General features: G+C 45.4%; 2 protein-coding genes across 4 annotated transcripts in view; one reads left to right on the plus strand and one right to left on the minus strand.

Annotated features, from left to right (window-relative positions):
- The window catches only part of CNOT9 (CCR4-NOT transcription complex subunit 9), a 78144-nt gene extending 74315 nt beyond the window's left edge, over nt 1–3829 (minus strand). Inside the window, exon 1 of one of the 3 annotated variants that reach the window (XM_063933912.1) lies at nt 3730–3829. Coding sequence is in view for 2 of the 3 variants with exons in the window: in XM_063933911.1 (XP_063789981.1) it covers nt 3357–3521 (165 nt within the window). In the remaining variant the exon portion in view is untranslated. Of the gene's footprint in view, nt 1–3356; nt 3537–3578; nt 3704–3729 lie in introns of those variants that run through there. The other 2 variants (XM_063933913.1, XM_063933911.1) reach the window with 2 other exon arrangements.
- A 90-nt stretch (nt 3830–3919) lies between these two features.
- USP37 (ubiquitin specific peptidase 37) overlaps nt 3920–13429 on the plus strand; it is a 221160-nt gene continuing 211650 nt past the window's right edge. Inside the window, exons 1-3 of the mRNA XM_063933910.1 lie at nt 3920–4025; nt 8087–8279; nt 9886–10057. Coding sequence (XP_063789980.1) covers nt 8124–8279; nt 9886–10057 — 328 coding nt within the window. The 5' untranslated portion in view covers nt 3920–4025; nt 8087–8123. The remainder of the gene's footprint in view (nt 4026–8086; nt 8280–9885; nt 10058–13429) is intronic.

Below are 13429 nucleotides of genomic sequence, written 5' to 3' on the forward strand. Positions count from 1 at the left end.
GCAAATATCCCTCTGTGCATCACGCATGTATAAGACAGCGTCTTTTATATGCTCTATTTTCAGCAAAATATTGTCCCTATCTATAGTATAATTATTATCCGACAGGGAATCTGACCACGCAGCTGCCGCACTGCACATCCATGCCGAGGCAATAGCAGGTCTCAATATAATGCCCTTGTGTGTGTATATAGCTTTAAGGGTAGTTTTCTGCTTTCTATCAGCAGGTCCTTCAGGGCGGCCGTATCCGTGACGGTAGTGCCACCTTTTTTAATAAGCGTGTAACCGCTTTATCTACCCTAGGGGTTATTTCCCAACGTGACCTATCCTCTGGCGGAAAAGGGTACGCTGCTTAGAAATTATCAATTTCTTATCGGGGGAAGTCCACGCTTCCTCACACACCTCATATCAATTCCTCAGATGCAGGAAAACTACTGGTAGTTTTCTGTCACCAAACATAATACCCTTTTTTGTGGTATCTGGGGTATTATCAGAAATGTGTAATACATTTTTCATTGCCTCAATCATGTAACGGGTGGCCCTATTGGAAGGTACACTAGTCTCATCGTCGTCGACACTGGAGTCGGTATCCGTGTCAACATCTGTGTCTGCCATCTGAGGTAGCGGGCGTTTTAGAGCCCCTGATGACATGTGAGACGCTTGGACAGGCACAAGCTGAGCAGCCGGCTGTCCTATGTCGTCAAACCTTTTATGTAAGGAGTTGACACTGTCACGTAATTCCTTCCATAAGTCCATCCACACCGGTGTCGACCCCGCAGGGGGTGACATCCCATTCACAGGCATTTGCTCCGCCTCCACATCATTATCCTCATCATACATGTCGACACAGCAGTACCGACACACAGCACACACACAGGGAATGCTCTGACAGAGGACAGGACCCCACAAAGCCCTTTGGGGAGACAGAGGGAGAGTATGCCAGCACACACCAGAGCGCTATATATCACAGGGATATCACCTATAGAGAGTGTTTTCCCTTATAGCTGCATAATATATATATATATATATATATATATATATATATATATATATATATATACACACACACACTGCGCCTAATTTGTGCCCCCCCCTCTCTTTTTAACCCTTTTCTGTAGTGCAGGACTGCAGGGGAGAGCCAGGGAGCGATCCCTCCAGCAGAGCTGTGAGGGAAAATGGCGCCAGTGTGCTGAGGGAGATGGCTCCGCCCCTTTTTCGGCAGGCTTTCTCCCGCTATTGTAAAAGTTCTGGCAGGGGTTAATAAACACCTATATAGCCCCTGGGGCTATATATGGTGTCAGTTCGCCAGCCAAGGTGTTAATATTGCTGCTCAGGGCGCCCCCCCCCCCAGCGCCCTGCACCCATCAGTGACCGCAGTGTGTGGTGTGCATGAGGAGCAGTGCTGTGCGCTACCTTGGAGAAGACAGAAGTCTTCAGCCGCCGATTTTCCGGACCACCTTCTTGCTTCTGGCTCTGTAAGGGGGGCGGCGGCGCGGCTCCGGGAACGGACGACGAGGTCGGGTCCTGTGTTCGATCCCTCTGGAGCTAATGGTGTCCAGTAGCCTAAGAAGCCCAAGCTACCACCACTTAGGTAGGTTCGCTTCTTCTCCCCTTAGTCCCTCGGTGCAGTGAGCCTGTTGCCAGCAGGTCTCACTGAAAATAAAAAACCTAACATATACTTTCTTCCTAGGAGCTCAGGAGAGCCCCTAGTGTGCATCCAGCTCAGCCGGGCACAGAAATCTAACGGAGGCTTGGAGGAGGGTCATAGGGGGAGGAGCCAGTGCACACCAGATAGTCCTAAAGCTTTCTTTAGATGTGCCCAGTCTCCTGCGGAGTCGTCTATTCCCCATGGTCCTTACGGAGTCCCCAGCATCCACTAGGACGTCAGAGAAATCTCTTTAAAAAAAGGGAAACAAAAATCAGCCTGCTAGTTATGGTGTGTGTACACACGGTGAGATAAATCTGTGTGATTTTGACTACATAGTCATAATCTTAAGGAAAGTTAGTGGATATCTCAATGTGTTCGGCAGCTTGCGATACAGATTCGATCCCGATGCACGCTCCCGTGGGGTCGGTATCGCAAGGCTAGACAGACTGTGCAGGCAAGTCAATCTTGACTATCTAGTGTACAATCTAGTACAAAGTATAGTCACAATTGGCACTTAGTCAAAATCGTACATAGACAAAATCTTATGCATAGATCAGGGGTGGGGAACCTCCGGCCCACGGGCCGTATAAGGCCCGCGAAGCCGTTTGGTCCGGCCCACCAGCTTGTGTCAGTGAGACACGCTGCCGCTCAGTCCGGCGGCAGCGTGTCTCAGCTGTTAAAACAGGGAGGAGAGCGCGGCTGTCGGGTGGGAGCGGCGGCGTGTATGACTTGAAACCAGCCGCCGGTTTGTGAGCCAATCAGAGCTCGCGGACCAGCAGCCAATCAGAAGCCGCGGCTGCCGGTCCGCGAGCTCTGATTGGCTCTCGAGCCGGCGGCTGGTTTCAAATCCTACATGCCGCCGCCCAACATAGCCGCGCTCTCCTCCGTGTCCCGCCGAAAGCAGCACGGAGGGGAGGGGGGGCAGGGCATCTGTATACCTGGCACTGTGAGGGGCATCTGTATACCTGGCACTGTGAGGGGCATCTGTATACCTGGCACTGTGAGGGGCATCTGTATACCTGGCACTGTGAGGGGCATCTGTATACCTGGCACTGTGAGGGACATCTGTATACCTGGCACTGTGGGGGCATCTGTATACCTGGCACTGTGGGGGCAATTGTGGATCTGGCACCGCACTATTGGGGGCATATGTGTATCACGTCCCATTTTAACTGGCCACACCCATTTTTTGGCGCGCGCGCGCCTCCACAGTACCTCTAAAGGGCAGGGTAATTTTTTAAGTTGAGAATTTTTGTATGGTCCCCGAAGTATTTTATAAATATCCAAATGGCCCTCGGTAGAAAAAAAAAGTTCCCCACCCCTGGCATAGATAGCTAATATCTGTGCTATCTGGGCTCTTGATACCACGTGACAATGAGCAGGTCCAGGTGCATAAACAGGTACATTGTAGGCAAGTGTGCAAGGATCACTATGTACCAAAATGTATATAACACATGTAACTTTGACAGGGAAAGTGGGCCCCTCTCAGCTGCACTGCCTGCACCTATGGTCAGATGTCCTAGTAAAGGTTCCTTGAGTACTAGAGTCGGGAAACAGTGGTCTAGAACACAGCAATACAATTCCCCTATACTTTGGGGCTCTCCCTGATCCAAGCTCCAACAATGGTGGTCTCCCTGGCCTCCACTAACCACTTGGGGGGGGGGGTGGGGAGTGGGTCTTTGTCTGGCCTCTCCTGTCCTGTTGGGTTTACCTGTCCCTGGTCTCGACTTCCACTCCCCTGTGGGGGTCTCCGTGTCACCGGCCTCTCCTCCTCTGTGAGGGTCTCACAGAGGAGGAGAGGCCTGGGTTCCTGTCCCAGGGCTCCGCTCCACTGTTGGAGTCTCCATGTTCCCGGCCTCCCCTCGGGGGACACCATACTTAACCGACCCCCAAGTCTGGCTGCGGCCTAGCCGTCACCTCGGCCCGCACTCACCGCCGCCGTGGCCAGGCTGTGCATGTTCGGAGCCCCAGGCTCTGCGTTCCGTCCTCCCGCGCCGCTGCCGGTCACCGACTGTACCCCGAGCCCTGACCCCGCCCCCAGCTCCCACAACAACCGGAGTTCCGCCCCCAACTACGTAACCTACTGGCGTGACCTATGACCCCGGCATACGAATGGTGGAACACATTCACATTTCCCGCCCCGTCGCCACCGTCGGTCGCCGTCCAAACGTCACCACGCAGCGGGGTCCCTGGAACAATGTACAGAAAGCAGATACATAACTATCCCGTGAATGCGTCATTGGGGAGCGCGGCGCGCTGACGTCAGACGTCGGTGACGTTGTCCCCCGGCTGACGCTGGAGCTCTGCAAGGAGGATTTTCAGGTTCCCGCCAAATCGTGCGGTGTGTGTGACAGCAGCAGGCGGAGGGAGCCCGCACACGGTGAGTGTCCGGGTATCTCAAGGACTACATCTGTTTCTGTAGCGTGAGGTCCTGCTGCGGGGTCTCTACCTGTTACTGTGCCCGCACACTACGCCCCGAGCTCGGTGTCCCGTCCCCTGGTCTCCTCACTGACTCTCCTGGGCCACAAGCTGGGACCTGTAGTTGTGCATAATGGGATGGATAGCATGCTGGTAGTTGTACTTGCCACGTAGCTGTTGAACATCTGACTGGAACCTGTAGTGCCACAGAATAGGAAGGAATGGCATGATGACATGTGGTGTTATAATAGGCCGGGCTGGGGCTTGTAGTGTCACAGAACAGGTAGGAATAGCAGGCTGGATCTCGTGATCATCACCAGCTGGGATCTCAATGCTCTGCAGAACAGTGGAATTGCATGCTGAGTTTTGTAGTTCTACACCGGTTAGAGGGGTAATCACTAACTTGGACTTATTTCACAGTGATTGTAGTACCACAGCGGCTGGGGCATGGATACTCACATGACTATACATTCAGTTTTCATCTTTATAAAATACATAAAGTGTCTGGGAATTCTTCATATTTGGCTCGTGTAATAAAGATTTAATTTTTTTTTTTTTTTTTGAGTATAGAAGTGATGGGAATGGAAACGTTATGCTACAGGACCAGTATAGGATGTTTTCCAGATAGTGGATAAATACCAATTGGCCCATCTATGGTCCTATAATACACAGCATATTAGATTATTTTTTTCAGGCTATTTGTTGATCTTGATATTTAGCAACATAGTTTACCTGAAACTGCTACATACTTATGTACATATTTTACAACATGTAACCTAAAAATCCTAGCGCTAAGGATAAAATAATAATAATTTTTATTTATATAGCGCTCTTTCTCCAGTAGGACTCAAGGCGCTTAACAGATACATAGCATAATATTGATGGATACATTATTATTCACTAAAGTTTAATTTCTGGGTGACTTTCACACTATCATTAAGGTTAGTTCTAAATCCAAGTTGGGTAAGGGACCTATGATGTCATCAGGGGAGGGGCCATGCCCGAACAGGGTACCTGAAATGTACCCTCGTGGGCTCGGTTACTAAAGGTAGTAAATGGTGGCGTGATTAGTAGAACTATCCTGCTGGCCTAGCTCCTTCCCCTGATGTGGCTCCTCCCCTTGACATCATAGGTCCTTTAGGCCACTTTATTCTAGCATCTACACTATCATTAAACCCTGTCCAGTGCTTCCTTGTTAACCCAAGGTCCAACAACTTGGTTTACAGTGGTGTCTGTGAGGGTGGCATTATAAGGAAGGACAGAATTGACAGAAGTCATGCCTTAGGTGTCTGAAGTGTTTACTAAAGGGGCAATTTTGTTTCTAGGGTGCAGGCACAAGCTGAGGAGAAAATGGCCCAGTCAGTGGGTAAAGGAGGCAAAACTTTTTTTAGGTATATAAGCGAAAAGAGAAAAACAAAAGGCGGAATTATAAAACTAAAGGAGGACACTGGGAGTCTTGTTGAAGGAGACAATTTAATAGCAGATCATCTTAATGATTATTTTTGCTCAGTATTTACTACTGAAAGAGAGGGGAAGGGGCCACAGTTAAGTTGCAGGGATATTCAGGAAAATGAAACAAGTACATTTACAGAGGAGAAGGTCCTAACAGAACTCTCAAAGCTGAAAGTGGACAAATCTATGGGGCCAGATGGGATACATCCAAGGATACTAAAAGAACTTAAAGAGGTGCTGGTAGCACCATTGACAGAATTATTCAATTAGTCATTAGCTACAGGAGTAATTCCAGGGGACTGGAAAAGAGCAAACGTAGTCCCACTGCACAAAAGTGGAAGCAAGAAGAGGCAAACACCTACAGACCAGTGAGTCTTACACCAGTAGTAGGGAAATTGATGGAAACACTCTTAAAAGAAAGAGTTGTAGATTATCTCAAATCCAGCAATTTACTGGATCCCAAACAGCATGGATTCACTGGGGGGAGATCATGTCAAACAAATCTTATTGACTTTTTTGATTGTGTGACTAAAGTGATGGATAAAGGTGGAGCCATGGATATAGCTTATCTAGACTTTAGTAAGGCTTTTGACACAGTTCCACATCACAGATTGCTAAATAAACTTGAAAGTTTGGGATTGGATATTAGGATTATTGAATGGATAAGATCTTGGTTGAAGGATAGAAAACAGAGAGTTGTGGTAAATGGAGTGCATTCACAGGAGGGAAATGTTACCAGTGGAGTACCCCAGGGATCTGTACTTGGACCAGTGCTTTTTAATATCTTTATTGGTGACATTGCAAATGGCATTAAAGGGAAAGTATGCCTTTTTGCAGATGACACAAAGGTATGCAACAGGGTAGACACACCAGGTGGGGTAAAACAAATGATTGAGGATCTAGGTAGACTAGAGGAATGGTCAAGAGTCTGGCAATTACAGTTTAATGACAAAAAATGCAAAATCATGCACTTGGGTCTCAAAAATCCTAAAGCTAAATACAGTATTAATGGCACTATACTGGAAACTACTGAGGAGGAAAGGGATCTAGGAGTCACTATTTCAGATGACTTAAAGGCAGGTAAGCAATGTAACAAGGCATTGAGGAAGGCTAGTCAGATGCTTGGCTGCATTGGGAGAGGAATCGGCAGCAGAAAGAAAGAAGTAATAATGCCACTGTATAGGTCATTGGTACGGCCTCATCTAGAATACTGTGTTCAGTTCTGGAGGCCATATCTTCAAAAGGATATTAATACATTAGAAACTGTACAAAGGAGGGCAACTAAAATGGTGCATGGCCTACATCACAAAACATACCCAGAAAGACTAAGAAATCTCAATATGTATAGTTTGGAGCAGAGAAGGGAAAGGGGGGACATGATAGAAACTTTCAAATATATCAAGGGTTTTAACAAAGTCCAGGAGGGAAACATTCTCCAAATGAAGAGAAGCAAAAGGACACGAGGACATGCACTGAGACTGGAGGGGGGGAGGTTCAGGGGAAATTTGCGGAAAAATTATTTCACAGAAAGGGTAGTGGACAAGTGGAATAGCCTCCCATCAGAGGTGGTAGAGGCTAAGACAGTAGAGCAATTTAAACATGCATGGGATAGACATAAGGATATCCTTACAAAGAAATAAGGATCAAATAAGGTTAGAGATAAAAAATAAAAAAAAAGGGGCAGACTAGATGGGCCAAGTGGTTCTTATCTGCCGACAAATTCTATGTTTCTATGACTCTAAAGGGCCCCATACACTACAACGAAATGTCTGAGGCTGAAGTCTGATGTAATTTCCCTTGAACTCCCCCAGGACCTTTCCCGGAAGTGATTCCATACGATTTGGTACTTTTGTGCTATTTTGCATAAGATATATCGCATGCGATTGATGAAGTCACTATACATGGCGGCATACAATTGTATCATGAGATATATCTGATGGGCTGCATAGAGGGCTACGGGGGCTGGGAGTGTCCTGAGAATGCCAGTCAAACTTCCCTGTGACACATCGCATGCGATATATCACATGCACAAAAAACACCCTTTTTTCATCCGATTCCATCCAATTCCGATATATCATTAGTGCAGCACCAACGACCTAGGGGATCCTATTCGACAGCCACGGGGACGCGCATCAGATTGTGTACAATCGTATGTGTTTTAGATCGTATCCAATTTCATACAATATATCAGACTGATATATCGGAATTGTGTAAAATTGTCCTAGTGTATTGGGTCCTTAACATCTGTAAGTAGCTATTACTTTTAAAGCAAAGTGTCCCTATTACCAATTCATTTTTGTTGAGTTTTCAAGATCTATTTCCAGTAAGCAGTCTCTTGAACACGCATGAATCTTTCTCTGTACACTAGTAAAATCTGTAATCGATGCATCTAGTTTTAACGTTTTCTTCCCCTATTTTTTTTCCTTTCTCTCTATTATGAAATGTTCACGTTGCTTTTGATATTTGTTCAGAATGTAAATTGAGTTATGCCTAACTTGATAACTTTGTATAAGTGATGTTATTTGCTTATATTAAAGAATACGTCACAATGCTTTGCCTTCCAAATTTTAGATTGTCTATAGTCTGGGTGAAATCTACTATTATAGCGATGGCGTCGTTGTGCTTGCGGGGTACAATTCGGATACACTGCCTTAATATGGGAACATCGAAATGGAAGGAGGGAAGCTGTGAAGTTGTTGAAAAGGATAACAAGTTCAGCCTGGTTGTGAATTTCAATGCTGGTGGGGTACCAGCAAAGTTTCAGGTTAGAATCTTGTATATTCCATCACACTGTATGCTTTTAATAGGCCCTACACACTGGCCTATTAGTGTTGAACTCGACTGTTGCCTAGACCACCCCACAACCTTACACGGAAGATGCTACTCAAGCACCTGCCATGCTTCCCTTCTTTGTGTTGTGTTATGCTGCATTATGTCTTTGCCATCCTATTGTGTTGTCTGAGTGCTGTGGTTATCGGAAACAAATTCATTGTATACTCTGTATTCGGTACTGATATACTTGGCAATAAAAGTGATTCTGGGCGATTACACTGAAAGATATGAACGTTTTCGTTCATTAATGAACAAGATATCGTTCAGATCTTTCAGTGTGTATGCACCAACGATGAACGATGCACAGCCCCACGCTTGTTCATCGTTGGTGCCGGCTCGTTTATGCCTGCAAGCCAATATGGACAATCTCGTCCATATTAGCATGCATGGCTATGGTGCCGGGTGACGGGGGGGAAAGTGAAGAAACGTCACTCCGCCGGGTCGGGCACCTCGGCGGCCAGTGTGTAGGGCTCTTTACTACTTAAAGGTAGTTTGTACTCGTACACCACAGCAACAAAACTACATTGATATAAATGCATGGCACAAAAGATAATTGGAAAAGTTGCACAAGGGTTCACACAAGGCATTAAAATCTAAACTAAATAGTACTTGCCAGAAGTGTCAGTGATACATTGTAACAGTCCAAGTTGATTTTGTATAATTCTCTGCCATGTAAACGTGTTAGATATGAATCACCCTAAATGATGCTAGAACACAGTGGAATTTTTAGGTCAGAGTGACAGGTTTCCATCACAACGTGACTGGTTGGAAATGTATAGATGTAACTTTGTAGTGCCTTACCTATATTTTGAATATAACATTTATTGGGATAATTCTCTTTGGGTCTAAAAGGTACATACACACGGTGCAATTTTACTTGTGATATGGACTATGTAGTCCATATCGCAGGAAAATATAGTGCATATCGCACGATGTGTATAGAGTTGTGATGCCGATGCGCAGTACCGCGGGGTCGGCATCGCAAGAAAAAAAAATAGATTGGCCAGGCAGCCCAACATTGACAATATCGGTGGTGCCGGGCTCCGGCCACATTGCATAATCAATGTCGGCCATTTCCTGCATCGCACTATGTGTGTGCAACTTAAGACATGGGTCCGAATGTAATAGTCTGAAGTTTTTGTGATGTAGCCAATGTGCAGTGGCAATTTCTTTAAAAGCAAAACCAACCTAGTTTTGTCTTAAAACAAACAAAAATAATGTTGTTTTAGTAATAGTGGCTACGTTGCTGAAACTTGGCTGCTGTCAGTAGGCTATTGCTCTTGGACCCTGGTCTCAAAAAGAAAAAAATATTGTATTAAGTTGAAGGTTCAAGGCCCACTAGCAGTACAGCATAGTGATCTGAAATTAATAAACTGTTGTGGTACGGTTGAGAGGGGGTTGGCGTGCAGAATCTCTTTGGCTTTAATTTAAACATTTCTTGTCATAGAATTGATAAGTGGTCTTATTCAATAGATTTTTTACTGTAGTAGTAACATGGATTTAAAGATTCATAAAAATAATATATATTTTTTCATCAGCTTAATCAGAACATTAAAAATGTTGTTCTAAGGACGTCTGGGACGAAGCAGAGTAGGATATTGCTCACTCTAAAAGATTCTAGTTCTCTTACAATTGATAAGGTTCCAAGCAAGGACGCTCAGGAGCTGAAGCATTTCCTGGATAATATTCGCCTTGAGCGAAGTCAAGCAGGTAAGTGAATTAAAGCTTGCTTGTTAAAAGTACAGTGTAATTTCTGTATAGGGAAGATGATGTTTTTGAAAAGTTTCTACAAGGATGGAAAAGATTTTTTAGTGTTATGTTTACTTTTATTAAGAGATTACATGTTCTGGTCCATTGATGAGACCATATAACTTTTTATAAATGCAAATGGATGAATTCCACTTTTATAATGTTTGCTTAAATGAATATTTTTTTATTTTGTGTATTTGTTTGTGTTCTTCTGATACTTGATTAGCATTTAAATATCTAAAAATGAGTGCGCTTAGCATTCACTGGCTTTAGAATGAATAAACATTAATCATGCTTAAAAACTGCTTTAGAAATTAAGTAATTTTAAACATTATTGAATCAATAAAAAAAGCACAGATTTGTTTTAAATCTGTTTTAGCTGGGTCTAATTAATAAACCCACTTCTCTGCTAAAATTTAAGAAATCTAATCTTGGAAAAAAACACATACATACCGGTTTTTAGCTTGACATTATTTATGCAACAATAAACAAACCTGAAGAAACCATGTTGATAGGGGCCTGCAGATCGCTGGTTTCAGCTTTGCATTTTGGGCATGATAGGTCTGATCTTTGGGTGATTTTTTTGTATGTGTCGTTACTCCTTTGGTTTGCATCAACCTGAATGGCCAGACTTAACTGACATTGGTTGTAATTTTTATTTTATGGAGCTTGTAGCACTTTTTGATGACTATAATGACGTGCACTTGATTAACAGCCCCTGGTTCCAATGATCTCCTTTGTTGTAGCACTTACTCATTTTTTAAATTAACTTTTGTGGAATAATTGACCAATTTAATTTCTGTTGTGTTATGTCACAATTTTTGACTTATCAAGTCTTAGGCCTTGGTCAGGATTAGGGGTGTCCTAATATGTAAAAATACAGATTACCTGGAGCACTTCCATGTTCACATAACTGTTTCTCTAGCATCCATAAGGGATATTAGGGAATTAGTACGATGGGGTATAGACGGGGTCCAAAGGAGCCGGTGCACTTTAAATTTCTTCAATTGGGTGTGCTAACTCCTCCCCTCTATGCCCCCTCCCACTGGCAGTTTAGAAAAAGTGCCCTTAGGAAAGGATGCACACTCTGGAGCTCAAGAGAGTTTTTCTTCAGTTTCTTTTAAAACTTTGGGGTCGATTCTATTCAATTCAGCAACTAGTTACGTCGGCGATGGCCCGTTCTCGCCGACAAAACAGGTTGAATTGTCGGGAGAACGGGCATTCTCCGACTTAACTCCCCGGCGCGAGGCTGATTCCCGACAGAATCAGCATCGCGCCGGCCGCGAGGCAGCACTTTTGTCGGGTTTCTCTTCTCATCCCCCGGGGATGAGAGAAGAATTCCCGACAATTGCAGGTAATTAGTTGCTGAATTGAATAGCGTCGGGAGCTAATTCCCGGCGCTATTCATTAGTTGCCGAATAGAATCGACCCCTATATTATTTTCGGTTAATGGTCTCTTCAGGCGTCAGAGCCGCTTCCCCGCTGCAGGACCACCGTCCTGAGAGGAGGTTGTACAGCGAGGTACTACAACTTAGCGGCCACAATCGCAGCACTCTGCACATCCCTAACATTGCATGAAGGTGACAACAGTGGTGAGTACAAACCGAGGGCCCCGCTGGGGGGGTCCTACTGATTCTTGGTGCAGCATATGGGACCCTCCCAGGGGGGACCTGCTTATAGCCCCCTTGTGTACACTGACAGCGGTAGTGAAAACGAATAGTTCTGTGATGTTTTACACTTAAATGGAGACTTTGCCAGTACAAATATCTATGAAGCTACGGCGCCATTACAAGGGGCGGAGCTTCCTCAGAGAGGGACCAGCGGCGTTTTGGTGCCTTCCTCAGCTTACAGCTGCAGCAGCAGGCACACACAGCTCTTCCAGACACTCAGTATACGCAGATAAACTGGTACAGGGGTGTAGCAAAGGGGTAGAGCTGCTATTGTACACAATCTGTGTCCTGAAAAGGACAAAAAGTCCGGTGTTACATCGTAATATAACAGCTTGCAGTCTCACTGGTGCTGTTTAGCTTGGGTGTGCTGTTCCTTTCTCTCCGTCTCCCTCTCACATACAGTAAGCAGGCTTGCTATTACTTGTCTGTGTGTATTAGTGTTTACTATAAACATGGTAAAACACCAATTATGTAGTGTATGTCACACCAGATTCTCTCCTTCTACATCTGGTTCCATATCATGTGAACAATGCAGACAGTGCTCACAACTCGGTGAGGGGGCTGTGGGAGAGGGTCAAGAGCCTTCCTGGCTAGATGTCATAAAATCCATGATGTCAGATATGTCCTCTTGGCTGACTGCTAATACTCAAAAGACTCAACAACTGCAGCAGGCTGTTGCAGACCTAGCTGCAAGGGCAGATGTTCAACACCCCCCACCCCACCCCCTCCCCCATCTCTAGATCAGGGCCACAAAAATGTGTGTTACCTGCTTTTCTCTCAGACTGGAGATACAGGAGGAGGGAGAGGACTTGGATCTTGTTACTGGGGATTCCCCATTTGTACAGGGTATTAAGCCCCTCATTCTGGCTATACGGGACGTGTTAAAACTCCCTCTAGAGGACGCTGCAGCATAGCGGTTGTTTTTCTTGGCACAGAAAAAACTCAGGGTCACTTTCCCTGATTCTGCAAAACTGGATGACCTGTTTAAGTTAGGCTGGAAAAATCCAGATAAAAGATACCAAGTGACAAAACGGTTTTCGCACACTTTCCCATTTGCTCCTGAAATCAGGAAACTCTGGGAAGAACCCCCTGCTGTTGACATATCAGTCTCTTGCCTATCGAAAGAGGTGGTACTGCCAGCTCCTTTACTATAAAGAACCCTGTGGATTGTAAAATACGAGACTACTCTGAAGTCTGTCTACACAGCAGCTGGTATATCACGAAGACCTGTCATAGTGGGTTGCTGGATGTCTCATGCCATTCATACGTGGGCTACTCAAATTCAAGAGGTCCTGTCAGGGGATATGTCCGTGGTCACTACGGTGACTCTCCTAAAAACACATTCAGGACTCTGTATGCGTCCTGTGTGACTCTCAAGGAGATGGGCAATATTAATGCTAGGACCACTGCTATGGCAGTGTCAGCGTGCAGAGCTTTGTGGTCGCGTCAGTGGATGGCGGACGCAGAGTCCAAGCGCAGTGTAAAGTCTTTTCCTTTTTCAGGGTATTGAATTGGATACTTCGGGATTAAATTGGATACGTGGATTTCTAAAGTGACTGCGGGGATATCCACGTTTCTCCCCTCTGGGGCCCCGCCAGCTAGACGTTCTACCCGCGCCGTCTGCCCAGTCCTTTCGGTCTAACAGATTAATGTGTAGGGCCAG

This window comes from Pseudophryne corroboree, chromosome 7 (genome assembly GCF_028390025.1).
Source record: "Pseudophryne corroboree isolate aPseCor3 chromosome 7, aPseCor3.hap2, whole genome shotgun sequence".
Classification (NCBI taxonomy): Eukaryota; Metazoa; Chordata; class Amphibia; order Anura; family Myobatrachidae; genus Pseudophryne; species Pseudophryne corroboree.